The sequence below is a fragment of the Mustela nivalis genome (genome assembly GCF_964662115.1).
Source record: "Mustela nivalis genome assembly, chromosome: 20".
NCBI classification, from domain to species: Eukaryota; Metazoa; Chordata; class Mammalia; order Carnivora; family Mustelidae; genus Mustela; species Mustela nivalis.
Genome location: NC_139039.1, coordinates 24,813,532 through 24,841,446, shown reverse-complemented (window position 1 = coordinate 24,841,446; position 27,915 = coordinate 24,813,532). Strand labels below are relative to the sequence as shown.

The following is a 27,915-nucleotide window of genomic DNA, read 5'->3' as shown; positions in this document are numbered from 1 at the left end:
ATTCAGGTCATGATCTCAGGGTCTTAGGATCGGGCTCTGCACTGGGCCTGCTTAGGATTCTCTCCCTCTCCCTCTCCCCCCTCCCCCACCCTCTCCCACCCAACCTGCCCCCCCCCCCCAGGCTACTCTCTCTTTAAAAAAACAAAACACAAAACACCCCCATCAAAAACCAAATAAGCATTCACGAGTACACTCGCCTTCTCCTTCCTTCCTTTCTGCGCCCGCTGCCCCGTCCCCCGTGTTGGACGGTCCTCCTACTGCCAGTTCCGCTAAAGGGCCGGTGAGGTTATCGATGCTGCTGGCAGCAGACAGGCAGGAGGGGGTGGATGCTGGTGAGATCAGAGAGGCACTCACTACGGTGGCCTGAGGTTTAAAACAGGTAGGCAGGGCCTCCGGGGGCATGGCATCTATCAGCAAAGCTCTTATGTCATCAGCCTAAAAATAGTGAGACAAACACACACACAAATACATTTTAAAATGGTAAAATTTTCCACTAAGGACCAAATGCTTCGTGAAATTTGTCTTTAGCGAGTGCTTCATTATTGCCCACTGGTTTTTGATCGCTCCTTCCCCGATCTGCAACTCCAGAGAGGGCCAGCAGTTTCTGTAGGGGTCAGAACTTAAGTCCCTGTGTCGTTTTTAAAAATATTTCATCTTTTGAAGATCTAATGTTCACCCTGACTTTAGTTAATACTACTGTGTTATATAGTTGGAATTTGCTGAGAACAGATTTTCAGCAAAAATCTGTGTTCTTGACACACACACATTCACGTATATCAAAGTCAACCATGAAGGAGACATCTGAGAATGTAGACTACACTGATTTCTGGAAACGTTTATTAAACACTGAGTGAAACGTGCAGACACAGTTGTCCATACTGATGACACACGTATTCAAAGTGTAAGTTAATAAAGATGGGAATGAGTTTAAAAAGTTTCCTGTCTCGTTAAAAAACAGCCTGCTGCAGTACTGACGCAGTCTCTCCTTCTGAAGTTCTCATATTTACACCAGGTTTGCAGATGCCTCAATACTGACAATGACTTTTCTTCAGTTATTTAGTGCATGCTTAATAATTAAATGTCCAGTTATAATTTGGAAATGTTAGAAGGCCACCGCCTTAGTCTGGCTGGCTTATTCACACTGTCACAGCCCGTTAGGCCTAAGTGCTGTGAGACGACGTGGGAGTCTCTGAAGACAGCCAGCCATTAACTCCCTCCTCTGCGTGCACGCGCGCCACCAGAGGTGGCATCTGTCTCCCTCCCTTTAGATCGGGCAGCCCTGCAAGTTGCAGTGACCAAAAGAATGTAGACAGAGTGGTGTCTGAAGTTTTTAAGGCCAGCTTTAAAATGACTGGCAGCTTCTACTTCTGCTCTCAGACGCATCGTCTTCATGCTATAAAGAAGTCCAGGTCAACTACAGAGGGAAGGGGGGCTCCGTGGAGAGACACCCTGGAGGATGAAGCGCGGCCCGAGACCTTGCAGCCTCGGCTGAGCTCCCAGCTGGACGGAGGCGTACGCACTGCAGAACTGGGTCGCGGAGCCACGGAACCCATGGAACCGGGGGCAACAGTCAGTCACTGTGGGAAGCCACTGACTTGGTTTTGGTTAAGCTACTAAGTGTTCTGAAGTGGTCTGTTACTCAGCAATAGATGTGTGAGATAGAATGTGGCTTGGGAAGGTACTTGTGGTTAAAAAATGATATATTATTGTGCATATCAATTTACGTTTCCATCTTCAAAGGCATACTATACGGCCTAGAAGGTAAATTTTCTTTGACTATCTCATAGCCTCAGGTACATCGGCTGCTCCTGAACAATATGCCAAATGTAGAAGGTCTAAGATACTTCACTCATGTAATTCTCTGAGGATACGTTCTAGATACGTGTTGTTTTCCCATGCAAGTTAAGCATGGCAGAAAGAATTAATTTAAGGCACTGCTTAGTTTGCCTTAACAGAGTTTTGAATTATCTAATATGCAAATAAAAAAAATTTCAGAAGGAAGGAAATTTGTTCTTACTGCTAAAGGTAAACCTGCTAAGCCCTGAAATTTAATGTCGTCTCGGAAAGCACAAATTTAAGGCAATACTAAATAATTCAGAATGAAGACTTACTGTTGCCAGATCTAAAGGTGTCTGACCTTCTTGGTTCTTCATAGTGGGATCCGCACCATGGGCCAGAAGTAGGGCACATAACTGGGTCCTTCCTTTTTGGGCTGCTTCATGAAGAGGAGTAAATGCCCACTTATCGGTGGCATTTACACACGTGTTGTATTTTATCAATAATGCTGCTATATCCACATGCTGAGAAAAAAACAAAGGTTGCGAAAGACCAAGAATGAGATTATCTGGTCAAGCTCCATCAGGTCTGCCTGCTGTTTTAACACTTCCTTCCCTATTTTCATCCTTAATGTACGTTTCTTCTATTAAAAAAAAAAAACGTACTTCTCCCACTCCTATATATTGGACCCCATCTTTTCTTGCCTCCAAAATCTCCATTCCGCAGTCATTACTGTTTTACCCTGTGATTCTTCATAGGTGCTTATAAAAGTTTTTATTTGGCCTTCTACCATAATCAGGTCTATCTTAAAAATGAACACAGAAAATGAAACTATGACCTGACTCCAAGCCTCCTCTCCAAGGTCTAGACTGCCTGAAACTTTTGAAACAAGTGTTCTTATTTGCTTCTCTGATCTTCCTATTTCTCTTCTAACCCACTGCAATCTGATCTATTTATTGAAACATTTGTCTCAAAGAGTCTCACTGTTTTCTCTTCAGCCCTTGGGGAAGTAATGTAACATAACAAAACAGCACTGTACAAAACTGAGTCTGCAATGTCCAAAATGACTTGTGGGTGGGGGAAATGTTAGCAGCAGATACATTAAAAGCTGGGTGTGGGGGCGCCTGGGTGGCTCAGTGGGTTAAGCCGCTGCCTTCGGCTCAGGTCATGATCTCAGAGTCCTGGGATCGAGTTCCGCATCGGGCTCTCTGCTCAGCAGAGAGCCTGCTTCCCTCTCTCTCTCTCTGGCTGCCTCTCCATCTACTTGTGATTTCTCTCTGTCAAATTAATAAATAAAATCTTTAAAAAAAAAAAAAAAAAGCTGGGTGTGATGTGATGAGATGCTGAACCATGATGGCCAGAGAAGAATGGAAAAGAAGAGCTAAAATCGAGAAACTGGATAAAAAAGGAAAGGAAAAAAGGAACAAGGAAAGAAAATGGAAAAAACCCTGGATTTTAGAAAGACAGATTAGCTGCAGAGAACGAAAGAGACAGAAAAGGCAAAGTTGACTGACTACCTTCTGTTTTTCAAAATTTGTCTAGAAGATTAAAAACCAAAGGGGAACCATTAACAGACTTTGAGTAGCGAAAGTTGAAGTGGGAATGAAACTATGAAAGTTAAGTTTCATTTTGAGTAAACAGTTTTTGAGGTAAAATATCGAAGTAATGCTGTTCTGTGAATGGTTTGACACAAAAGGCGGGAGCACAGACAAGGAGGGGTGCCATTTCTATGCTCCCCCACGCTCTCACCTACTCCCCCAACCACCAGACATGGCTGAGTACCACTAAGTGCCTGGCCCCTGGACTCTTGGGGGACTACAAAACAGAATACTGAGTTGACAGCTGTAGCTAGTTGATAAACTTGCTAAGAGAAGGAATACAGAAAGATAATTTTAAGCGGGGGTGGGGGGGATATAAAGCTTTGAGAAAACAGTATTTGGAGAGAGGAGAGTGGAAGAGCCCTCAGAGGAGACAAAAGGGGTGATAAGAACTAAAGAACTGCGAGGGGTCAGGAGCACGTGAGACAATGTAGAAGAAAGTTTCGCGGAGAGCAGGTTCCCTCAAATAGTAAGTTCTATACAGCAAAAAGTTTCAGTTTCTTCCAAAAAGTCCTTATAAAGTAAGCTTAAAACAATGAATTATGCAACAGTAATATTAATTCGATGGTTGGGCTTTTGAGAATAATAAAAATAACTTTATTCTTATAAGCATATTTAAGGACGCTACTTTGGTTGCCACTAAAGTAGTTCTAAAATCCATTTCAACTCTAATATTCTATAATTTTGTGCAATTGTCCTATTTGTGTTCTTTATGGATACATTTCCTGGCATAGCTTGACCACTTCTGATAGTTAAGTCAGAAGCACATCATCTGTTAAGACTAGATATCTAACTCAAGCCGCTGCTCTACTGCAATATACTGAGTTATCAGAAGCTGACTTTCAAGAGAACAAGAAGAGACAGGGAAGGTAGAAACAGATATATCCCAAGATGAGATTTATGGCATGCTTCTTATTTTCTGTAAGACAGTCTTTGCTCTCCCAAAGACAACACTCACCTTGAAAATAACAGATGCTTTTTTCTGAGGCAATATTCAAGTTTTTAAAATCTAATACTTATTAATTTCAGGAAAATAATTTCAAAAAATAAAGAGAAGAAAACTTACGATAGAGCCACCCTATGACCCAGCAATTGTACTACTGGGTATTTACCCCAAAGATACAGATGTAGTGAAAAGAAGGGCCATATGCACCCCAATGTTCATAGCACTGATGGCCACAAGAGCCAAACTGTGGAAGATGCTGAGATGTCCTTCAACAGATGAATGGAAAAAGAAGATGGGACGTACACAATGGATTTTACTCAGCCATCAGAAAGGATGAATACCCAGCTTATGGATCAATATGGATGGGACTGGAGGCGATTATGGTAAGTGAAGTAATTCAAGCAGAGAAAGTCAATTATCATATAATCATACGAACACTCATTTGTGGAACATAAGGAAAAGCATGGAGGACCTTCGGAGAAGGAAGGGAAAAATGGAGGGGGAGATGAACCATGAGAGACTATGGATGCCGAGAAACAAACAGGGTTTTAGAGGAGAATGGGGTGGGGGGATGGGTGAGCCGGTGATGGGTATTAAGGAGGGCATGTATTGCGTGGAGCACTGGGTGTAATACGCAAACAATGAATCATGGAACACTGCATCAAAACTAATGATGTCCTGTATGTTCTGTATGGTGACTAACATAATAAAAAAAAAAAAAGAAAGAAAAGAATTTATGAGGAAAATATAAATCAAATAACTTCTAAGGAAGCTCCCACATTGGCTTGACAAGAAAAAGAAAATGAATCAAAGGAGCACAATTATACTAGGGCTTTTGAGAAGAAGCTATGTTTTGTGATCTTGGGATTATGAATGATATACATCATTATAAAACTGATTCCAACACAAAAGATAAAAATAGGTACCAACTGTGGTATTCCATAAATTACTTAAAACAAAATAACCTCCCCCAAATTTATCTCCCTTATTTAAAGGATATATATTGAAAAGAAGAGCTCTTTTTGTTCAGTTAATCCAAAAGCATGGAATAGCTTCAAGCTTCTCCCCACTAAGGTTATAGGGCATTCACACAATGATTCAGATGATTAATTTTATTCTACTCTCATGTGTATTGGTAGAGTAGTATAATTTGGTAGACTAATTTGCATAGGCTTCCAAAATTAGATAGTCCAAGGAAAATTACGTGTGTGTAAAATGAATTGTATATATGTTATTTATTGTTCAACTTTCTTTATACTAAATTTATAGTTTATGCTTGGAGCAACCAATTACATGCTTGTTAAATCTACTGACAAACATCGGAAAGAGCAATAAACAGGAATGAGTAGATTACTACCAAAGTATGCTAACAACACACTTCTCCAGTCTTTAAAGAGCTACACCACTGGGACAAAAATAGTATCTGAAATTTAAGGCTGACAAATCCAATAAATAAGCTATTCCTCAGTTTATACCACTGAAAGAACAATATTGAACTGGAAGGTCTAGAAAAGGAACTGAACTCCGTTGGAATGGAGAGGCAATTTAACATGGTTTCAGAATCCAGCTGAAACACAGAACACTTTAACTGACAAATACTACCTAAAAAGACTATGAGGGCCCCAATTTAATTCTAGAAAGCTGGAATGTAAGGAGAAGAGAAATATGCTTGGGCTCCAATGAGAGCCATTTAGTTGTACAATGATGTCATGAAATCCCAGGATTATACCTTTTAGAGAAGGCACTGAAAAATGAAAGAGTCATGAGGTAACAGAAAATTACAGGCTTTGTGGTAAACAAATACCAATGTTTTATATGTACCGAATAACGAAAAAACTGTTTGGTGTACATGTATATTAGATATATAAGACATTCTAATACAAAACACTCTCCTGACATCTGTAACTTTTATTTAAACTTCTTAGACTGTTCCTACAGTTGGAAAAACTGAGATGGCAAATCCTTTCTGTATAAAAACACTCACAGAGACACAGGTAGCAAACTGAGCTCTGTAGAGTAAAAAAGGTAAAATACAAGTCAAAGAATAATTACCAATAAATAATAGCTTAAGTAGCTTTATGTAATTTCACGGATATCTCACATGATTATTTCATCCCCAGGCTGCAAGTAACCGAAGCCAGTTAGTCTGTGTGTCTATCGCACACGGACACGGAGCTGCTCCAGCACACGGATTACTCGTAGGACCACTGGGTGGCGCCCAGCCATTATTCTGACCAGTAGGATGGCTATGGGGAGCAAGTTATCTTTTAAAAAAAAAAAATATTTTATTTATTTATTTGACAGAGAGAAAGAGCATAAGCAGAGGAAGTAGCAGGCGGAGGGAGAGGGAGAAGCAGGCTTCCCGCTGAGTAAGGGAGGCCGATGCGGGGCTGGATCCCACGGCCCTGGGATCATGACCTGAGCTGAAGGCAGGTGCTTAATGTCTGAGCCACCCAGGCGCCCCTGGGGGCAAGTTACCTTATAATAATAGTTACTATTATTATTATTATTATCTTATAATAATAACTATCATTATTATTATTACTTATAATATGGATTTTAGGCCAGAGGATGCACTTTCCACATACATGATCTTGTCTAATTATCACAACAACCCTGTAAAGAAGCTTTCAGCATCTGAGTCCTGCTAATGAGAAAACTGTGATCAGAAGGATTAAGGTACTGCTTGGAGACTGGGTTATCAAGTAGAAGCCTACAGATGAGATCGCAGATGCTCACAGCCCGAGTTCAGGTTTTTCCATTATACACAGCTACCCGCAGGTCTTGCCGGACTAAAACTCAAGTGTCATTTCCTGAAAAGTCAAAAATGGCGAAGCGTATCATATCAGGGAGAAGTCACGTACGTAGGGATTACTGGGTAACACTAGGCCCCAAACTACTCTGCAAACAGCTTTATTTTTAACTGAGAAGCTTTTATTTCACACCATAAAAATCTCCTCCATAAAACGGTTACTTCAGGACAGTGCACCACATACACCCTGCAGCCGGGCCAGCGCTAGGACCGCTGGATGAACACCACCCAACACAATGTAACTAGTGTTTTTGCCACCTTAACAGAGAAATGAGGACCAGAGCCCTACCTTTTCATTATACTATCCAGCCAAGGCTTACTATGACATGAGTAAAAAAGGGACTTTTGAAAGACAGATTTATATATCTAGAGATATTAAAAATATTATTATATCTACCCTTTAGTTAAAAGAAGACAAAGTAGCTTTTAAAATTTTTATATTGTGGCTAACACTGGTCCTCATTTTAAATCTACTAATTGAGAATGAGATAAATACTGACTTGACATGATTACTGACAAATGGCATTAGATAAAATTATTTTTTAAAACCGAGATTCTCAACGGGGAGTGTGATCTTACCTACTGCCAACTGGGAATCACTGTGTCACAGGGATGTTATGGGGCAGGGAGAGGGGAGAGGTAAGTGTTGTGCAGGGAAAGCCCACAGCAACCAAAAAAGGTCAAGAACCAAAAAAGTAAGGGCTTTAGTGAGGAACACTTATGACTACTGAGTGAATAGTCATTGACTCACAGCTATCTGATTTTTGAATTTGTAAAGTTTAATACCAGAATGACTTTTAGTGACTCAAAAAACCCACCTAATACAATGAGGGAAAAAAAAAACCTACTATAAACACATTATCTAGCCTGTTACCGTTCTGTAGTAGAAGGATGGTGTCAACCAGGTTGATTACAACCTCTATTACATGCTCTCTACACAGCCTGGAGAATTTTCTGTTCATTTTTACTTGGATAATTCGTTTCATTTACAAAGAGCTTAGCAGTAGGGATGTGATAATAAACACCGTAACATGGAAAGAGAGATGAAACAGAAGATGTCCATTATTTTTCTCACACGGAGTTAGGAGATGATGGTGAAGTAAGTATGAAATGGAACAGTGGGCCTCTGTTCTGGACCCTGGTTGCACGGCACCTCCCTTCAGCTAAGCACAAGGTAGCTTCAAGGCAACACAAAACAGAACAAGGTTGACCTGCATACTACATTACTGTTTAGCCACTGTGCGTTTATTTCTCTCATACTAGTCACCAAAGGACACACACGTGTAAGTAACATCTCAACGCCTTTCCTATCAGGAGACTAGGAATTAAAAGGTAAACTACTTTTGAATTAAGTTTTATTTTCTCTGCTTTCTGTGACAGCAGTGAAGATGGTGGCAGTTAAAGACTGACCGGATAGAACTTATCTATGTGTAAAATGTATTGAAAAAACACACAGATCCATGTAGTCTACACAACAGATAGTGTAAGTCTTACTAGGTCAAGTCAAGAACTAATTCTATTGCCCACATCTATCCTTACTCCTTTGTAGATTTGTATGAAGTAAAAAGACTCTGCTTTGTGGCTCCTGGATGGTTCAGTGGGTTAAGCCTCTGCCTTCAGCTCAGGTCATGATCTCAGGGTCCTGGGATGGAGCCCCACGTTGGGCTCTCTGCTCGGCAGGGAGCCTGCTTCTCCCTTCCCCTCTGCCTGCCTCTCTGCCCACTTGTGATCTCTCTCTCTCTCTGTCAAATAAATAAATAAATCTTAAAAAAAAAAAAAGGCTCTGCTTTATGTTCTACTGATCCCATCAGCTTTATAAACTCCTAACTGAAGAAGCAGCAGAGGGATTCGAGGGACAGAAGACAGAGAGAAGGATCATGCTACAAAGTGAAAATTAATCTCCAAATGACAGACAAGTAAAAAAAAAAATCATATGTAACTGTATATGTAGTATGTTAGCAGTAAATATTTAGCATGTCTGGACCTCAGGAGAAATATACGCTGTACAGTGAAACTGGGCACCTTTTTTGAAGAAAGGTTAGAAGAAAATTCTACTAAATTTGAGAAGAGACAATCATCTTGGGAAAGGTAACTTTACTGCAGTTTCAAGATGATTTCAGTACTAATAATATATTTATTAAATCTGACAAGTTCTAATTAATTTATGTTACACTGGGAAATTTCCTGTCTGTCCAACTCAAATTGCACTGTTTGCCTTTCCTTAAAAGTATTCCCACAGACTGTCATCTCTCTGAAACACTGGTTTTTGCAGAGGGCTTAGGAGAAGATGAGGACATTCCTCATGGAGGCCAATGGAGAAGAGTAAGAGAATATGAAATCACAATGATTAGTTTTTACTTATAGCTTGTTAGGCTTCTGCAAATCCAGAAACTGTCCTCATCAATATGATTCCAGCTGTGAGGTCCCTGGTATGTATGATCCAGCATCTATGGGGTTTTCTAGTTGAACCGGGAGTAAGTGAATGAACAGAAAAGCACATGGACATTTATCCTGTGTGATTGTTCCTGCGTGATTTAGGGCTAAGTGGGCCTTGGTGATTTTTGGACAGTCAGTTTCAACAAATGTCATCAAGACACCGCAGTACCCTCCTCTTGCTCTCGCGGCTGATGATTCCAGTTACAGTGCTTTAAGAATGGCTCTGGACGTCCACTGCAGGCCTTCAGTGAGACAATCAAATTCTGTGAAACCACATGTACCAACGGCTCGACCGTTTACTTGGCTATTTTTAAGATTCTGATGATAAACAAAAGCAGGCATAACTTCCATGCCGACAAACAAACAGCCTCCTTAATTTTATAGTTTCTAAAATCTACTTGGGGGAGAGTTAAGATCTATTACCTCTATCAGTAACTACTCAATGAGCAGCCGTTACACATCTATTCCCGTGCTAGAGAATGTGAGAAGAGCAGAGAGCTGTGAGAGCATGGCCCTTGGCCAAAGCATAGTTAAGCACGGGAAGGCTGGAAACACTCTGAATAGTAAGATTCAAATCGTGCTACATTATGCTGTGGTTACGTATCTACTTACTTCCTGCACAGTATGCATTTGATAAAATAGTAAATGTCAGGGAAGTTTTCCAGACTGGAACTTTAGCATGCTCACCCCGTAGGACGCTGCATTATGAAGAGGAATTAGACCACCTTTGTCTTGGGCATTAACGTCTGCTCCATGCTCCAGAAGATACTCAGCTACTTCCAGATTATTGTAGCCTGCTATTAGAGTGAAAAAGGCAAACATGTTAGACTAAGAAAATATATCAATATTTATATCTATGTCTATAAAGAATGACCAGAAAAATGTTAAGATTATAGATACTTTTTGCTTTAAAAGCTAATACTCCTCTCACATAACTAAGAGCCTTTACAATTAGAAATTATATAAAATGATGTCAATCAAAAGCATTTTACTATTTCTGCTCAGCATTTCTTTCATCTTCTGGTAAACTGTATCAGCTGTCCAAGAACGGCCAATGGGCCTTGGATGAGCCACTGACACTTACCTGCCAGGTGCAGAGGGGTCGAGTTCCTGCCCTGGGTGTCTCTGCAGTTGATGTTCTCCGGGGTACACAGCTTCTGCACTCTTGCCAGGCAGCCTTTCTTGGCAGCATCCAACAAGGCAGCATCGCCTCTCAGCAAGTCCTGGATATCCGTGTCTCCCTCTTTTACCAAATCTAATGGTGTATTTCCATCCCGGTTCTTTTTGGTTGGATCTGCTCCGTGCTAAGACAACAACAATAAGACAAAAGAGACCAACAAAACCAAATGGGGTTTGTATTTTCTATAGTTATCTTTTCTAAGGTTTATTTTTAACTTCATCTTCACTCACCCAAGGAAAGAGATCTATTTTATATGCATTTGGGGCGGGGGGTGGGGGAGGCCTTATCTGATACCATAAAAGTGGTGGGACAAGAATTCTATTTATGTTTAACCCCCGTAAGTTTTTCTCTAGTTAAAAAAAAGAGAGACAAAAAACAATATGTCTGATTATTTTTCACATCTTTTAATTTAAAAAAACACAAAATCATTAAGTTAGTTTAATAAAACTACCAGTTTCTACTATTTCATTTATATCCCCCAAATTTATATGCATAATTTTGTCTAAAGATTACTTTATATTTTAATACCAATCTAATATTAAGGTTCTTGTAAGATATATGTTTAATAATGAGCAATGAGTTTGTTAATAATAAAACAGCTGCTAAGAAAAAAAATCAATGTTGATTAAAACTCTTGTTTCTCCTAGTACAATGTTTTCTCACATTAGTACCATAAGTACTGGATAAGCAGTGCAAACTAATGCAACTCTTTCCAAAACCTACCCTGATGAACTGTGATGAACTGAACTTAATCAAATCAGTTCAGAAAGGCACTTCAGACACTACTCAAAGCTATGTAAGTATCATACCACACTTAAATATCCCCCTAAAATAGAAAATGGAAGCAGTCTTTATAGCACTTCTTATACTTAATAATTTACTGTGATGTAATTTTACATGCTAACCAAAAAATAAATATAATTACTTTATATTTTATAATTTTTAAAATTACATACTTTTAAAAGGAGCTTGCAGATTTCATATTTTCCTTTAGCTGCTGCTTCATGCAGAGGGGTAAATTTCCATAAGTCCGCCACATTGACAGAAGCCCCATGCCTTACTAAAAGCTCAGCTACCTCATAGTGTCCATATGAACAAGCATTATGTAGGGGCACCAAGCCACTAAACAAAAGAAAATTATTTTAAAGACATATAACAGATCTTTGTGTTAAAATGATACTTATAATAAAAATAACATAATTCTTCTACAGCAGTGACTATACTGAACACTCACTTCAAAAGAAAGAATTCTCCTCTGGTCTTGAAGATATAGTCATCCATTTCCAAATAGGAATTAACAATTTCAAAAACATCCCTTTCAATATAAGGATTTTTTCCCTAGTTTCTTGGTGATGGATAGAAATTTCACAGCCATCCTACGCTTAAAACACATACAGATACACCCACAGAAAAGCTCCATCACAATACTTTAAAGTCAGGTTTCATCGATATTAAGAGCAACACTACAAAGTGACTTCAGGAATAATCTAATCAGGAATTGGCTTTTAATCAACTCAGCTTTTCTTCCATTTGGGTTTTCCTAATGAAAACTGTATGCTTATAAAATATACAATGCAATTTAACTAGTTTATTTAGGCAAGTTTTACCTTTTGTCTTTGGTTTTTATTTCTTAATTCCTATTAATTCAGTTGTGGTTTCTATGCATAGATTTAAATATTTAAGTGTCATACAGTGAAAACTCAAAAAGCCAAATGATACAGAAACTTCAGTATTCAGTAAGGGAGACAGTGACACCAACCATAAACTCCAGCCCGATGAGAAAAATCTAGCTGCCTCAACTTATGAGCAAACTAGTTTGAGATAACTCTGAGCTCTGGTTGGAAGGCAGCTGGCAATTGGAAAAAGATAGAAAGGGATTCCTATAAAAAAAGAGTGAATTCAAAGGACAAGCTTAAGTTGCACTTAAAACATGACAAAAACAAGGTATCAAATGTCTTTTTACTTAGGATCAGTTTTTTTTTTTTTTTTTTAATGTTTTGAGACCAAAAATACTAAGTGCTAACTAAAATGGGCAATGGAGGGATGTCTGGGTGGCTCAGTCACTTGGGTCACTGCCTTTGGCTCAGGTCCCGCATCGGGCTCCTTGCTCAGCAGGGAGCTTGTTTCTCTCCCTACCTCTGCCTGCCACTCTGCCTGCTTGAGCTCTCTTGCTCTCTCTCTATCTCTCTATCTGACAAATAAATAAATAAAATCTTAATAAATAAATAAACAAATAAAATAAAAATAAAACGGGCAATGGAAACTGGTTGCTCTCCAGAGTGCTACAACACTTGGAAAGAGCTGGTGCTATTATTACTAAATATTCAAGTCTGAAGTGCCCGTTTTAAAAGATAAATAAATCCGTAATGGTTAACTGAAGTCTAAATTGTATGGTTTAATTCCACTCTGATATGTAATTGCACAGAAAAGTGCTTGCTTATTTCTATTTTGAGATGATATGAAATTAACTCAGAATACGGAAGCTCATTTCAGTTAACACTTCCTTCTCGCATTTTTAAACAGCTGCCGTGACTGCTTTAAACTCTGTCTAGATAAATTAAAATAATTTAGTAAACTAATATAAAAAGTATAGAATATCTGAATTAGTGAAAATAAAATTATACATCTATTAATACCAATGACTTTGGGATGGATGGCTTCTTTTGGGAAGAGAGCATACATTTTAAATAGCAAAAAAGAAGAAAGGACGAACAATAAATTACAAACTGTATAAACACATTCACGCGATGCAGTAAAATACTATCACAGGCATTAAAAAGATGAGATGGACAATTAAGTACTGATACGGAAAGGCATTCGAGATACACTCCTGGGTGAGAAAGCAAGTTGCAGAGTAGGCTACGTGGAAGGGCGTCATCCTTTAAGTTAAAAACAAGCACTGCCACTGCAAGAGCATCTGAACTTTTAGAAAAATCTGGAGGATTATCACAAAGTGTTCACGTAATCTTCAGAAGGTGGGGTGATAGGGATTTTCATTTGCTATACTGTACATTTCTATTACATGCCTTAAATTTTAAAAAACACGTATTACTTTTTTAAGAGTGAAAAAAATATCTAGGACTTCAAAAAATAGTTGTAAAAAATTCGCAAGTCCCAAACACTAAATTCTAACACATACCCTTTGTCTTTGGCGTGGACATCGGCACCGTGGTGTAGAAGGTACTCGACGACAGACACGCGATTGTAGCCTGCCGCAAAGTGTAAAGGGGTAGAATGCCGGCCCTCCAGATCTCTGCAGTTCACATTCTGAGGGCTGCAAAGTTGCTTTAATGACATACACACACACACACACACACAAACACACACGCACAAACACAAAAAGAACATTAATATTTATTCCCATGTTTTGCTCCAAAATACTGCAGGCATCCTGGATAAGCTGTTATTTCCTAATGAATATTTATTTCTAAAGATTAGATAATGCAAGTGATGTTTAAAAATCAGCACTCTGCTTGGTTTCACAGTGTCTACAAATATTTTTACAGTTTACAGAGCAATTTCATCTTTTTTTTTTTTTTTAACATTTCCTGGCCAAAATCCTCATCAAAGAGAAAAACTCATAATAAAGCAAGACTCTCCATGGCAAATGATGCCTTCGTCTTTCATCTTCGTAAGGCTCTCCTCCCCGAGACTGTGTGCCCAGCGCATCGGCCTGTACCAGCACGCTGTCTGCCATGTTTCCCTCAAGGAGGACCGACCCTGGCTGACTGCAGAACTACCCAGAGGTCTTGTCTCCACTGATGTGGCAAGCAAAACGCCGCCAGAAAGATCATATGAATTCTGCCTGGGCCACCCACTTGGTCCCCTGACCCGCTCCAGGAAAGCCATGTGGTCATCAGTGCTTCCCCCGATCTCTGGGAGATGTCTGTCGGCCGCTGCGAGTCAAACTGATTCCAATCATGCTCTCGTTTTTCGTCTTTCATCTCCTCGTGAATGCGAGTGTGTCAGCACAAGCTCGATTCCGTCTGCTTGCTTATACAGCAGCGGGAAGCAAAGTAGGGACCGGCAGGTTGCACCACTGGCAGTGACGAATGAATTTTAATAATACATCAATAATAATTCACAATTTATAAAGAATCTCATATTCTTTCAGCGAGAGAACTATTATCTATCTGTGAAGTTGGTCATTATCTCCATCTTACAGATAAAATAGACCAACGCTCAGAGAGGGCTAAGCAGCCTGTCCTTTCACAGAGCTGGTAAGGTAAAGGTACAATAAAGGCTCAGACTTGGTTTTCCCTATTCATATTCTTTTGATCTTTCTGCTACATGCATGCTTCCTTTCCTAACTGCCCTCATTCAGGGAAGTGATGCAAAGAAAGGTAATGGAAAGAATAGTCAAAAAAACCCAGAGAAAACAGTGACATTTTCTCGCCTACAAGGTAGGATGGCTGGGCTTTCCAGGCATCTGACAATCTTGCTGCCATTCTTGCCACTGTAATGAGCTATTATTACATAAAAACCAAAAGCCTGGGAGGCACCTGTTTCTACTGACTTCCTGAGTCGGGGCTTTCCCATCGGTAGGGTAAGAGCAGGACTCGGCAGGTGGCACAGTGCACACAGGCTGGAGAGCTGGGCCACAGGGAGAGCCTACAGTCTCACCAGCTCTATGTGGAAAAGCCCTGACTCTAGAATCTCAAGAGCCACCGTCATCTGGCCAGGTCAAATATCTTACCCTTTAGCGATAAGTGAGTCTGTGGCTACCTTAATACGTACGTACATTATAGAATCAAAAACCAAAATGAAATAGAAGTGAATAAATTAATACATAAAACTAGAGAGCACAAAAATTGTTAGTAAACACCTTCTACTGGTGGCTTACATGATTAAAGCTGCTTCTTGCTGCTGCTGGGTTTTCTTCAGGCTCTTACAGTCTAACTCCACCCCCCCACCCCCCACCCCCGCAGAGAATATCAGCAAAACAGGAATGTGGTATGGAATGACACACAACTCATTTTGCCAGGTTACAAAAATAAAAGCCCATTCTGCTTAAGAAACATTCACTTTTTAGTATTTTGAAGTTCTTTATTCCCTGTTCAATTTCAATTTCCTTTTGAATGCCAAAGCAAATTTACATCCTTCCTACCTGATTTTCATAATTTCAAATACTTTACTCAGCAAACAGCCTTTTCTTCTAATTCCTAATAATTTAATACTCTCTGAAGCCTCTAGGGAAGGAAATTTACCATGCTTAATTCTCACTTAATTTGTGCTTTGCTTTTCTTCTGCCACTTCCATTCCATTCATAAAATTATAGTCGGCCTTTATTGTGAAGGCCGACTGTAGAACTGGGAGGTGTGACACAAATGCTTTTTTAGGAAACTTGAAAGCTAGAGATTTGCCTATCAGTACATACAAAACACATGGAATTAAAAACTATAAATTAAGAAAATACTAAGCTATTAATTTAATGATCATGGGTACAGATAGCAAGGCTGGTGAGATTATCATGCCATGATGTAGAAAAGAAGTCCTGATCACTTTTATACGTAAAGATTTCCTTTTATTAGCATATATTTCAAATGACAAAAAGTATATGTAATTTTATTTAAGGAAAAAAGTATATAGTTTTAGATCTAAGAGAACTTTAAAATTTCTCCCCAGTGGCTATTACAACTGAAGTTTACTGTTTTTCTTTAAATAACAGATGTTCTTGTAAGATGGAAGAGATGTTAGAAGTGGCCACATACTGAAATTAAAAAAAAAATTTCTAGGTAACACAGCTTGAAAGAGTTTACTGTATTTTCTTTCCTTTCTTCTTCTTCTTTTTCTTTTAAGATTTTATTTATTTGAGAGAGAAAGACTATGAACAGGGGAAGGGCAGAGGCAGAGGGACAGGCAGACTTCCCACTGAGGGGGAAGACCAGTAAGGGAAGATTATTTGGTGAATGGAGACTGAGATTAAGGGATAAGATCTAAGCTATGGATTTTTCTTTGTTTTCAGATAAGAAAAAAGTACCTCCTTGTTTCAATTCATATCTATCTCATCCTAAGCTACATTTAAATAAATTCGAGGGGTGCCTGGGTGGCTGGCTCAGTGGGTTAAAGATTCTGCCTTCAGCTCAGGTCATGATTCCACAGTCCTGGGATGGTGTTCCACATCGGGCTCAGCAGGGAGCCTGCTTCCCCCCCTCCCTCTCTCTGCCTGTCACTCTGCCTACTTGTGATCTCTGCCTGTCAAATAAACAAACAAACAAATAAATAAATCTTTAAAAATAAATAAATAAATTCGAAGACACACAAATCCTTCTCCATCCCTACTATTCTAGTCTTCAAATTTTCTGGCCCACACTTGGCCTTTCTTCAAAAAAGAAAAAAGAAAGAAATAAAGACAGACAAACTCTAAGACCAACGCCCAAATAAGAACAAAACCCCTATCTCTTCCTATCTTCATCCGTATCTTAATCCCTACATAAGTGATTGCAGACAGGAAGTATCTGTTCTTAAAAAGGATATTTAGTATCAGAATATCATTTTATATCTGAAAAAAATTACATCTATAATTTAATGTTTATGTATAATTTAATGTTATTTGTGATTTCTATACCACAAATAAAGGCTGTTAAAATTTTCCTGGCAAGCAGAGTTACATAGAAAAGAAAATCCAGGAGCACCTGGGTGGCTCAGTTGGTTAAGTGTCTGCCTTCAGCGTGGGTCATGATCCTGGAGTCCTGGGATCAAGCCCCTCATCAGGGGCTCAGCGGGGAGTCTGCTTCTCCTTCTGCCCCTCACCTCCACTGTGCTCGTCCTCTCATTTTCTTTTACTCTCTCTCTCAAATAAATAAAAAGAAAAAAAGAAAAAGAACTTTCTTTCTTAAATAAAAAAAAAAAAGAAGAAAATCCATCTTTGGTATTTAAGTTAATTCCGAATGAATGCAGGATCATAGAGCAATTTCCTAGAGCAACAGTGAGAATCTCTTAGAAAAGTTGAAGAAATATTGTTTTGAACTTTATTGTGTAACATATCACCAGGGCTCGAACTAGCTTAGACATTTATGAATGTGGCTACAAATAACACTTTCATTAATACCACAGGAAGTAAAAGAGCTTTCATAGACTCAGAAGGAAAGTAGCTAAAGCAGTTTAATGGATATAATAAAGCACATACTAGAAAATCCTTCCTGGTTAAAGAGCTCTCCTGTTTATGGATCTACTTTGTTCATCCCTTTTATTATTTGGATTTGAATAGTTTCACTTAGGAACTTAAAATTAATTGGTTAGCAAAGTTTCAACAGCGCTACCCAAGATTCTAAAAGCACTGATTTACCTTCACAGTTTCCAAGTCTCCAGCTTTAGATGCTTCTAGGAGTCGATAGTCAACATCAGAAGTGCGGATAGGTGTACTTTCTGAATAAAGGAGAGGAAAGGTTACTCCTGTTGGCTTTTAAGGAATCACAGAATTAAGAAGGGAAAATTATTTGGTGAATGGAAAGAGAGATTAAGGGGTAAGAAATTCCTGAGATCTAAGCTATGGATTCTTCTTTGTTTTCAGTTAAGAAAAAGTACCTTCTTGTTTCAATTCATAACTATCTCATCCTAAGCTACATTTAAATAAATTCAAAGACACACAATCCTTCTCCATCCCTACTATTCAAGTCTTCAAATTTTCGGGCCAACATTTGGCAAAAGGGAATAAAGAAACATAGGAGCACGATATCAAAAACATCTTCATGATACTTTGGTCTTACAAATGCGGTAGCAAAGCTTTACCATAGATTTTGTTGACTAAGTCGAGGGAAGGCACTCAACTCTCAGGACTTAATGTTCAGCTTTTTTCTTTTTGGCCTCAACTTCCTCAATATAAACAGAGGGACTACTCCCCAAATCAGTGGTCTCAGAAAATATAATCAGTGTACAAAAGGGCTTACTAAATACAGAAATTTGTTTAATTCACATTTATTGAATGGCATCAGAGAAATGCAGTTAAAAATGTACAATTGGGAGGTGTGACACAAATGCTAAATAGACTATAATCAGATGAGGCTGCTAGATGTAGAAGTACGAGGCTAACAAATGAAGTGTTTCGATTAATACAATATAAACAAACCAAAAATTCATTATACATTGGCTCAAATTTAAAAATTTTCAAAGGAAACAACATATGTCACTCAAAATATGTTTACGGACGTTATGGATGGCCTTTATAACGCACATTCATGTAACCCAAAAGGAGTGAAGTCCAGGAGACTTGGATTTTGACTAGTACTGGTGACAATAGACAAATCATTTAATAGATTAGCTTTTGCTCCTATAAACTAAGTGTTGGTTTTCCTTAAATCTTCTTTGGATTTAAGACTACATTATCTTATGATCAAAGACGCCTTTCTTGAGTCTACTATCTACATGGGAAGATCAAGTGATGCTATGAAAAGGTTTTAGATTTCAGAAGAAATACTTTGGCTCTTTCCAGTCTAAAGTGCTTCATTCAGGAGAGTGGCTTTTACAGAATTGGTTATGAGAACTCCTCCATAAAATAGAAACTGTGTTTATTTAGTCATGATAATACGTAGCAGATAAAATGCCAAGATTAAAGCGAGGAGAGAGTATTTCATATGATGAAGTATCTTTTTGAAACATCAATAAATGTTTCTCTTCAGAAGAGAGTTCATTATTTGTTAGTCTGTGGAGCTGTGGAGGAAAGAAATCAGGTCCTGCTCATCTTCATGTTCCTTTTCACAGAGAACATTCAGAAAGCATTTGCTGAACTGACTTCCATGCTAGTCTGTACTGGGGTCAGTGTGTTTGGCCCGTCACTGCTCTTTCTTTGGCTGCCTTTATTCTGTTCTTTCTGGTCTAATTTGCCTCCATTCTTGCTGTGCATGCCACCGCTGCATTTATGGGTGAGAAAGTCCATGTGTATATTATGTCTCTGTGACAGTGATTCTGGCAGTTGGGAAAATGCACTGAAACATCCTTTGGATATCTCTAGGTAATAGTTTTAATTTATCATTTCAACAAAATAAAATGACAATTGTTGATGTATATGGAGTTGGACCTTTGGATATTTTCAGATTCTAGCATCTGAGGGATACAAATAAGGCTAAATGTTTTAGTTCTATGAACTATTTGAAACTGGCACACTGGTCTTGATACAGACTACTTGCAAATGGTATAATTTTACAATCAAGCAAAAATTTTTATGCAAATACAAGAATGCTTCTGAGAACTATGGAGAAATCCCTACTCCTACTCAAAGAGTCGAAAGCAGTTATTTAAAGATATTGATTAATTACTATACAAATTATAGAGTTTTGCATCCATTATAAATCCTGAACAGGCTTAGAACAGATTCATTTTTAGAAACGATGTGAACAAAGTATTAGCTGAAAGGATATATATACACCCCAGGAACTTTGTACAAAGAGGTGCAGAATTAAGGGAACATAAGTAAAAGAAGAGTAGCTGATACACAAAGTACTACATTAGTAAAAAGTATAAGAAAAGTACTATATTAGTAAAAACTGTAAGAAAAGAATTCAGAATGCTTTAACTTTTAAATTCTTTTATAAGCACGCTGGCTTTTGTAGAATATGAAATTAAAGATTTTACCTCGAGTCAAAGGTTAAAGATGAGCTTCTAATTTTTTCTCCTATTCTCTTCTGCTCACCAGAATATGGAAAGGAGAAAGGAGACAAAAAAGGAGAGGAGGAAGGACAGGAAGAAGGGGAGGGGAAAGGAGGGGAGGGGAGGGAGGGGAGAGGAAGGAATGGGAAAGGGAGAAGGAAAGGAAAAGGAAGGGAAGGGGAGGGAAGACAAGGAACCCCAAACCTAAAGTTTCAAAGGCTGGAAGGCAGTTGTTATTTTTGTAAAACAATTATTTTATTATTGTTATTTTTTAATCCCCTCAGACTGGCCGTTGACTGGACTGGCAATAGGCCGCACTGGCTTATTTCAATGTGCAAATGTAAACGGGGATTTCGGTGTTTCACTTGGCTCTCACAAATCCTTACCGCTATAAATGACTGGGTGAAAATAATGGGATAACCATATTGGAATACAGTCAGAATTATTTCATGCCAAGATCAAGCCTAAAATTGCTGTTTAAGAGAACTGTGATGCTGGAAATAGTCTTTATCTGTTAATATAGTAGCCACTAGTCATGTGGACAGAGCAGATATAGAGAAAGCATCTCTGGAGAAAAAGGTCAAATCTTCTGAAAGGATGTTTTAAAATGCTGGTTTATAAAAAGTTGCTATCTGATGTTAATTCTTATGTAAATACTGCCAAGAGTTTACAATTCAAACTCCATTAATGTAAACTACTAATGCAACTACTGACCTCAGAGCAGGAAGCACAGGTCTTTAAATGTGGGTCTTAAACCTGTTATCAACAGGTGTATTTAAATGCATCTTTAAAATGTTACCCGGAACAGAACACCAGTAACTTAATATACATCCTATATGACTGCTGCATTTTTTTTCCCCTAAGAAAACAAAATGTTTATTATTTTGATGTAAGAGAGCTAAGGCTATTTAGATGTTGCCAGACTTTTTTGTCCGTGACCCACAATAAAACACAGTAGGTTAAACCACCTTCAATTCCCAATATCTGGCTGTGTCTTTCCTACAGAAATGGCTACTTCGTATGCCCAACCTAACATACTTTATGTTGGGACTCAATACACAAAGTGAATACACATACACATATGTATATATAAACACATAAAATCAAACATTCTGATACTAATACATCTGTATGTGTGTACGCATGTGTGTATACACATATAAATGTATATATCTGATAAAAAAAAGTTGTGTAAACCCACATTTATCCTAATTCTGTGTCATAATTAAATCTCTTCATGGCTGTATTTTGCTTTAGAAAGACAGAAGTTACATTGGCCATTTCAAAAATTGAACTCTGATATTTTCTACTCTGTTCTATTTTTTATAATGTTGGTTACAACTCACTAAATTGATTTTACAGATCACTACTGGGATACAACTCCCAGCCTGAAAATGACTGCTGCATTCTTTAGGGAGTCATTACACATATAACTTGGGATGGATGAGTCAATGTAGGTAAAATCAGAAAGTTCAGCTAGTACACGGACCACAGACTATAGATACACAAGTTTCTCATAGAAATATTAGTTTAAAAAATTATATCTTTTTCCAAACAACAACAACAAAAAAAACAATTCCTACTTTCAAAACCTTTCTAAGGGCAACATTTTATCATACAATTCTACTATTTGTACTGTTTTTCCAGATCAATAAAGAATATTAAGAATTAAATCCAAAAGTTCTGGCATGTCCTATGTTACACATTTAATTACCTGTATAATGTTTTATATTCCAAACAAACTTTTAAGAAGAATTACCAAAATAATTGAATAAAATATTTCATTTGTGATTCAGTATTTAATTTCATCTTTTACCAGAAGTCATATATTCTAATTACACTGAATTAGAAGGCATTTAAAAAGCATTAATGGATCTAATCTGCTTAATTTATTCAATCCTTTCTTCTCCATTTTGTCAATTATCTCTAAAATTATGCATAATATTATTAGAAATTTTGATGTGATAGCTGTTTGCCTGATTTATGGCTACAAATTATAAAATCTAACTTAAAATCCAACGCTTAATGGTTCCTGGTAAAAGTGTAAAAAAAATTTAGAACGTTTTAATAAAAGTCCCACTTTTTTAGAAATTATATTAGAATTTACTGAGAAGGCTGAAAGAGTTCTTAATCAAAGCAGGATACTATCTCCTCTGTAAGTAAATGTTCTATTGCTCCACTGGAACAGGAAGTTAAATGTTTTTCATACTTCAAGCTTGCAATCCTGTAATAGGAAATTTCATTCCTCTAGATCTTTTCAATTTTGATGTAAAAGTGTTCTAGACAGGGCTTACTTCAAATGTCTCTAGATCACCATTTAAGACTGAAGAAGAATGATACCAAAAAAAAAAAAAAAAAAAAAAAGAATGATACTATCTACTAATGAGCTGGCACGAGGAAAGTAAATCCCAATTAATAGCTTTTAAAACATTGCACAGATATTCTGATTCAGCTCTAACAATACATATATGAGCTCCACAAGCCTAGAAAGTTCCCTATTTCAGAATATAGTTGGGATTCTCAGCTGTGCTATATTTTTGCGGGGCTCTTGAGAAATTTGTGGGGGCTTATTTTTGTCTTCTAGTGTTGTTTTATCCAAGTTATTACTATCACAATAATTATAAATTATTTTATGTCAACTTACTGTCATTTTCGCTTTATATTATAGATAGGGTATTTAATTTGGGATTTTTGGAAGGTATCTCTACAATTAGGTCACATTATCTAAACATTTCATTTCTGAATAAGAAAAGGGCATATTATAAAATATTCTTTATGACAAGGCACTGTGTCTGATGGAGCAAAGAAATCCTGGGTTATCGGCAGAAGAAAGTAACTAGGACTTCAGATTCCTAGTCTGTAGCTTTCCTTCTCCATTTTACTCTTCTGTTTGTTGTCATTCTAGAGCAGATATAACCCACAGACAAAAACAAAGGGATGGGAAGCAAGAGTCAGTTATACCAAATTAATTTTCTATCTAGCTCACCATTTTTCAAGAGCTAGACGGTGTCATTTCCTCTAATTTGGGGGCTCAGGAAACTAGTCAACTTTCATATCAGTTCTATGTTCAATCTCCCTCAATACATTAAGTAGATAAAATATCAAATGCTGCAGTAGGTAGGCACTAATATTCATTAAGATTTTATAACTGTATTTAAGCTAGGAAAAACAAGGTAATTTCCTAACGGTGAAATGACCTTAAGAAATACAAAAAAAGTCGGTCAGACTATCCCATATATAAGAACACTGAATTAAAGAACATTACCAGATGAATGATTTCTTATTTTCTCTATTTGACAGATTTTAGAGCTGCCATAATTCCACACCATTTATAGGAGCTTTAAGTCACCTTTGATCATAACACCCATGAGTCAGGTTTTCAATTTAAAACTAAAAAAAAAAAGAAAAAGAGAGAGAGAAAGAGTATATGTCTCCTTTCCCTGACACCTACCTCACTCCACCAAAAAGGTTGATAGGAAGGGCCTCAGGCTAAACTGCCAGCAAGGAAAGGTATGAAAAATATTCAGGCAGAGAAAGTGTTCCAAAGAGCTACTTAAAACAAGTGGTGCAGAGTTTGTCTGTTTCTGTCAGCGGACATGAAGCGGGAAGGCCAGAATGTACTACTTATTTATTTAAACTCACCACTTAGAATCTGCTGCACGGCTTCGTTGCCCATCTGCGCGGCTGTAAAGCCTTGTAAGGAGATGATGGAAGGATCAGAGCCATAAGTCAGCAGGAGGCGGCAAGTCTGCAGGTGACCTGCGAGGGCAGCTCGATGCAAAGCAGTCTGACCAAGGGTGTCCAGTGCGTTCATCTGTAAAACCATTGGGTGGGAACAGAGAATTGAGTATCTACTTGTTCCATTTTACACCCTAGCAAATAAATTCTTATGAGAAAAATAAAACTGTCAAAAGCATTCTGAAAAATGCCATAGTCTATTTACTATTAACTTTTCGGTGACTGCTTCTGAAAAAATGTCAGCTTCTTAGTTATCCTTCTCTGACTATCTTATTGAAAATTACAACATACTCATCCCTGCCCTGAATGACTGTCTTCCTGTTCACCTTCCAGTCCCTCCACTCCCCTCAACAACTAGAATGCAAGGTCTCTGAGGGCTGGGACTCCGATGTTCACTGCCTGCCACATCCAAGATGTACATGAAATACTTCTGGATGAATGGATTTCACCAAACTTGCTCCTGTAACATGAAGACTACAGAATACGTAAGCGAAGACAGTCAAAGTAGTTAATTACAGGGTGCCTGGGTGGCTCAGTGGGTTAAGCCGCTGCCTTCGGCTTGGGTCATGATCTCAGGGTCCTGGGATCGAGTCCCGCATCGGGCTCTCTGCTCAACAGGGAGACTGCTTCCCCTCTCTCTCTGCCTGCCTCTCTGCCTACTTGTGATCTCTCTGTCAAATAAATAAATAAATAATCTAAAAAAAAAAGTAGTTAATTACATTTCTTTTCTAATTTTAGTAAATAATTTTAATAGAATACCCTCATTACTTAACTGAATTACTAGTGCCTGAATTACTAACACATTTAACCAGCCCCCCAAAGATTTAAATTTTCAAATGTTCCATTTTTAAAACTTTGAAGTTATAAAGGAAGAATAATTTAGCTAGTTTTAAGATAACATTCAACTTTGGGATCAGCTTCATAATTTGATCAAACCTGTTTTCCAGGATGCCCCTACTCTAAGTACCTTCTATTCCAATCCGACCAAAATCCATGTTCATTGTACATGCTGATTCTTTCAGAGTAGCCCTTCTTTCTGACTTTCTGGATTATGAAATCCAGTGCAAGGCTGAGCTTTCTTAAGAAGTCTTGATTACTCGAAGTCTTGGTGATTACTGACTTTCTGAATACCCATGTCAAGTTAGTACCATCTTACAAATTTTAACATGGGGCCAATTTTTGTTATGGCTATTGAGATTATGGATTGTATTATACAGGTTTTCTGAGTTCTTTAGAAGGATCCTCTTCAGGGCAGACAGTAATTCTCAAATATATGCTAGCAGATTATTCTAGCATATTTGTGCATACCCACCCAATACAAGATTAAGGAAAGAAAAGATTTAAGACGACTGATCTCCATGTCTCAGTCTTCCATCATTTTAAGTAAGGCTGTCACACTTTTTCAGGCAAGGGTTCATCTAAATTCTTAATGGAGTGTCACAAAATTTGTCATGACATACTGATATATGTAATCAGAGGTCTCATTTGCCAGCAGAAAAGTGACTGTTTATACATAAGCAAGATAAAAGCACAGCCATAAGCATGTATTCATGGAAAACACAGGCTACCAAACTAAACCTCTTGACTTTCTCTCTATTTCTTTGTTACCTCACCACATGAGAAAAACTTAAAATTGGGAACATTCTAATCATTAATATTTTTCTGGAAATTTGGTAAGAAACCCACTAAATTATTTAATTATAGTGACCGAAATCCTCAGTACAATTTGCTAACTCATGTGGTCTGACAACTACTACTTCAAAATACAGATATTACTAAGTTATTTTTCAGCTCAAACTCAGTGACTCTTCAGTGCCTTCAAATAAATATGAACTCCTCAGCATGTCATTTAAGACCATCTGTAATTTACTTTTATACTATCTTCCTTTCTACTCTATTTTTTTCATCACCATTTGATAGGCTTGCTGTGCTGCAGCTTTATCAGATGACCCTGGAACCCTGTTTTATGAAGGTGTTAGTTTCTAAAGTCACTGCAAAATGTAAAATCTGTCTTTGGTCAACACTATCCTTGCAAACACCTTGACAATGTAATGGTAGAGAAAGATACAAGGTTTCTAAGCAAATTCAACCCTGGCCAGTTTTGCCTTCAATGTATCAGCAGATCAACTGAACCCCAAAGTCATATAGTGTCTTTAAACACTAAACACACTATGTGTAAAGAGAGGTTGTCTCGATATATAAACCTGGTGAAATTGAGCACAATACAGAAAACAACAGATTCCCTTCTGTCTCTCACTCACTCTGGGGCATGCACCTGTGGAATGGAATGAGTCTGGGCAAAAAACACCACTCACTAATATTATTTCCATTAACTTTCCTTGTTTCTCTTTACTCTCGGTTTTGGAGGGGTGGTGCTGAATGCACCTCCGCTGACACGTTCTCATTTCTCTACCAAGCTATCATTCTCTGTTTCAAATTCCTTATCCTTGTATACAGCTGTCAAAATTACAACTAAGTTGTTTACCTCCTAAAAAGTCTGAGAAAGGGATGCAGCTAACGTTTACTAAGCACTTCCCGATATTAGGCGTGGTGCTAGATGCTATATGTAAATCAGAAGCTTTTTAAAAGCAGAAATTAGGGGCGCCTGAGTGGCTCAGTGGGTTAAGCCACTGCCTTCGGCTCAGGTCATGATCCCAGGGTCCTGGGATCGAGCCCCGCATTGGGCTGTCTGCTCAGCTGGGAGCCTGCTTCCTCCTCTCTCTGCCTGCCTCTCTGCCTACTTGTGTTCTTTCTCTGTCAAATAAATAAATAAAATCTTTAAAAAAATAAAAATAAAAAATAAAAGCAGAAATTATGACTTGATCTTAAATGTAATTCTTCTCCTCTGTCCTTCCCACTCCCCAGAAACACAAGGTCTAGGACATAGCTTGGAGCTATGTGAACAGCTTATGTGAATAAGTGAAAAAAAAAAAAAAAAAAGAATAATGTATAAATCGCTGTTAGAGTTCATTTATAAGAGGAATTTTTTATGCCTAGTTGAAAAAAATTCCAACCATCTGATGAGGACTGACTGATAATGCTAGGAAGTTAAAACCTTAATCATATACCGAAGCTTTATGTTTTCTTCCCTACTGACGTATATACGGCATCCACTCATTTCCACAGGTGGCATTAGATTCTAGTATCTCAGAAAACCAAACTTTCCAGATAAACTACAAGACAGACCAGTGTAACATAGAATCCTTTGCTTTAGAAAATGTACATATTTTTCATTATTTATGAGAGAATTGTCCCCTCGAACTCTAAATTGTTACTGTAGCAACAAAAGGGTATCGATGGAGTACTTTATCAGCCAGCGAAGGTGACACACTGAGAAGCTGTAGAAAAGGATCAGCGATATTTAACAGAAGCACTCATTCCACAGAAACAAGCAAAAAAAAAAAAAAAAAAAAACTAGAACAATGTGGTGTTATTTTGTACAACCCAGAGAATGAACAAGAATGGATGCCAGGGAAAATATTAAACAGCCATTCGACAAGGGTTTTTGTGAGGAAAACCCTCATAGGAGCATGTCCTCAAAAGAAGCAAATGTCAATTTCTCAGATACCCTAATCTCAGGACTCCACGCTTGTCCTTCTATGGTCAAAAGAGGATGGTGGCAGCTCTATGCCATCAACTCCATACTCCAAAGCCAAAAAGAATGTTTTATACATCTATTGTAAAAAAAAGAAGAAAGTTTTCCCAGTTGACTTACGGCTAGGGCCAAAGACACCTCCCCAAACGATGCCTTTACCAGTCACAAGTAAGGAGAATAAAATTACCAAAACTGTTCCTAATCCAGGCTTCCAAGAAGCTCCCTATTCTGAACAAAATAGAGTTCCAA

At 38.0% G+C, this 27,915-nt stretch overlaps 1 protein-coding gene across 1 annotated transcript in view; it reads right to left on the bottom strand.

Annotated features, from left to right (window-relative positions):
- Window positions 1–27,915, bottom strand: part of TNKS (tankyrase) — a 207,361-nt gene that overhangs the window by 25,987 nt on the left and 153,459 nt on the right. Inside the window, exons 12-19 of the mRNA XM_082715639.1 lie at window positions 23,976–24,147; window positions 18,037–18,116; window positions 13,888–14,033; window positions 11,705–11,870; window positions 10,653–10,872; window positions 10,256–10,365; window positions 2,112–2,300; window positions 198–435 (exon numbers count right to left, since the gene is read on the bottom strand). Of these exons, the coding sequence (XP_082571765.1) occupies window positions 198–435; window positions 2,112–2,300; window positions 10,256–10,365; window positions 10,653–10,872; window positions 11,705–11,870; window positions 13,888–14,033; window positions 18,037–18,116; window positions 23,976–24,147 (1,321 nt within the window). The remainder of the gene's footprint in view (window positions 1–197; window positions 436–2,111; window positions 2,301–10,255; window positions 10,366–10,652; window positions 10,873–11,704; window positions 11,871–13,887; window positions 14,034–18,036; window positions 18,117–23,975; window positions 24,148–27,915) is intronic.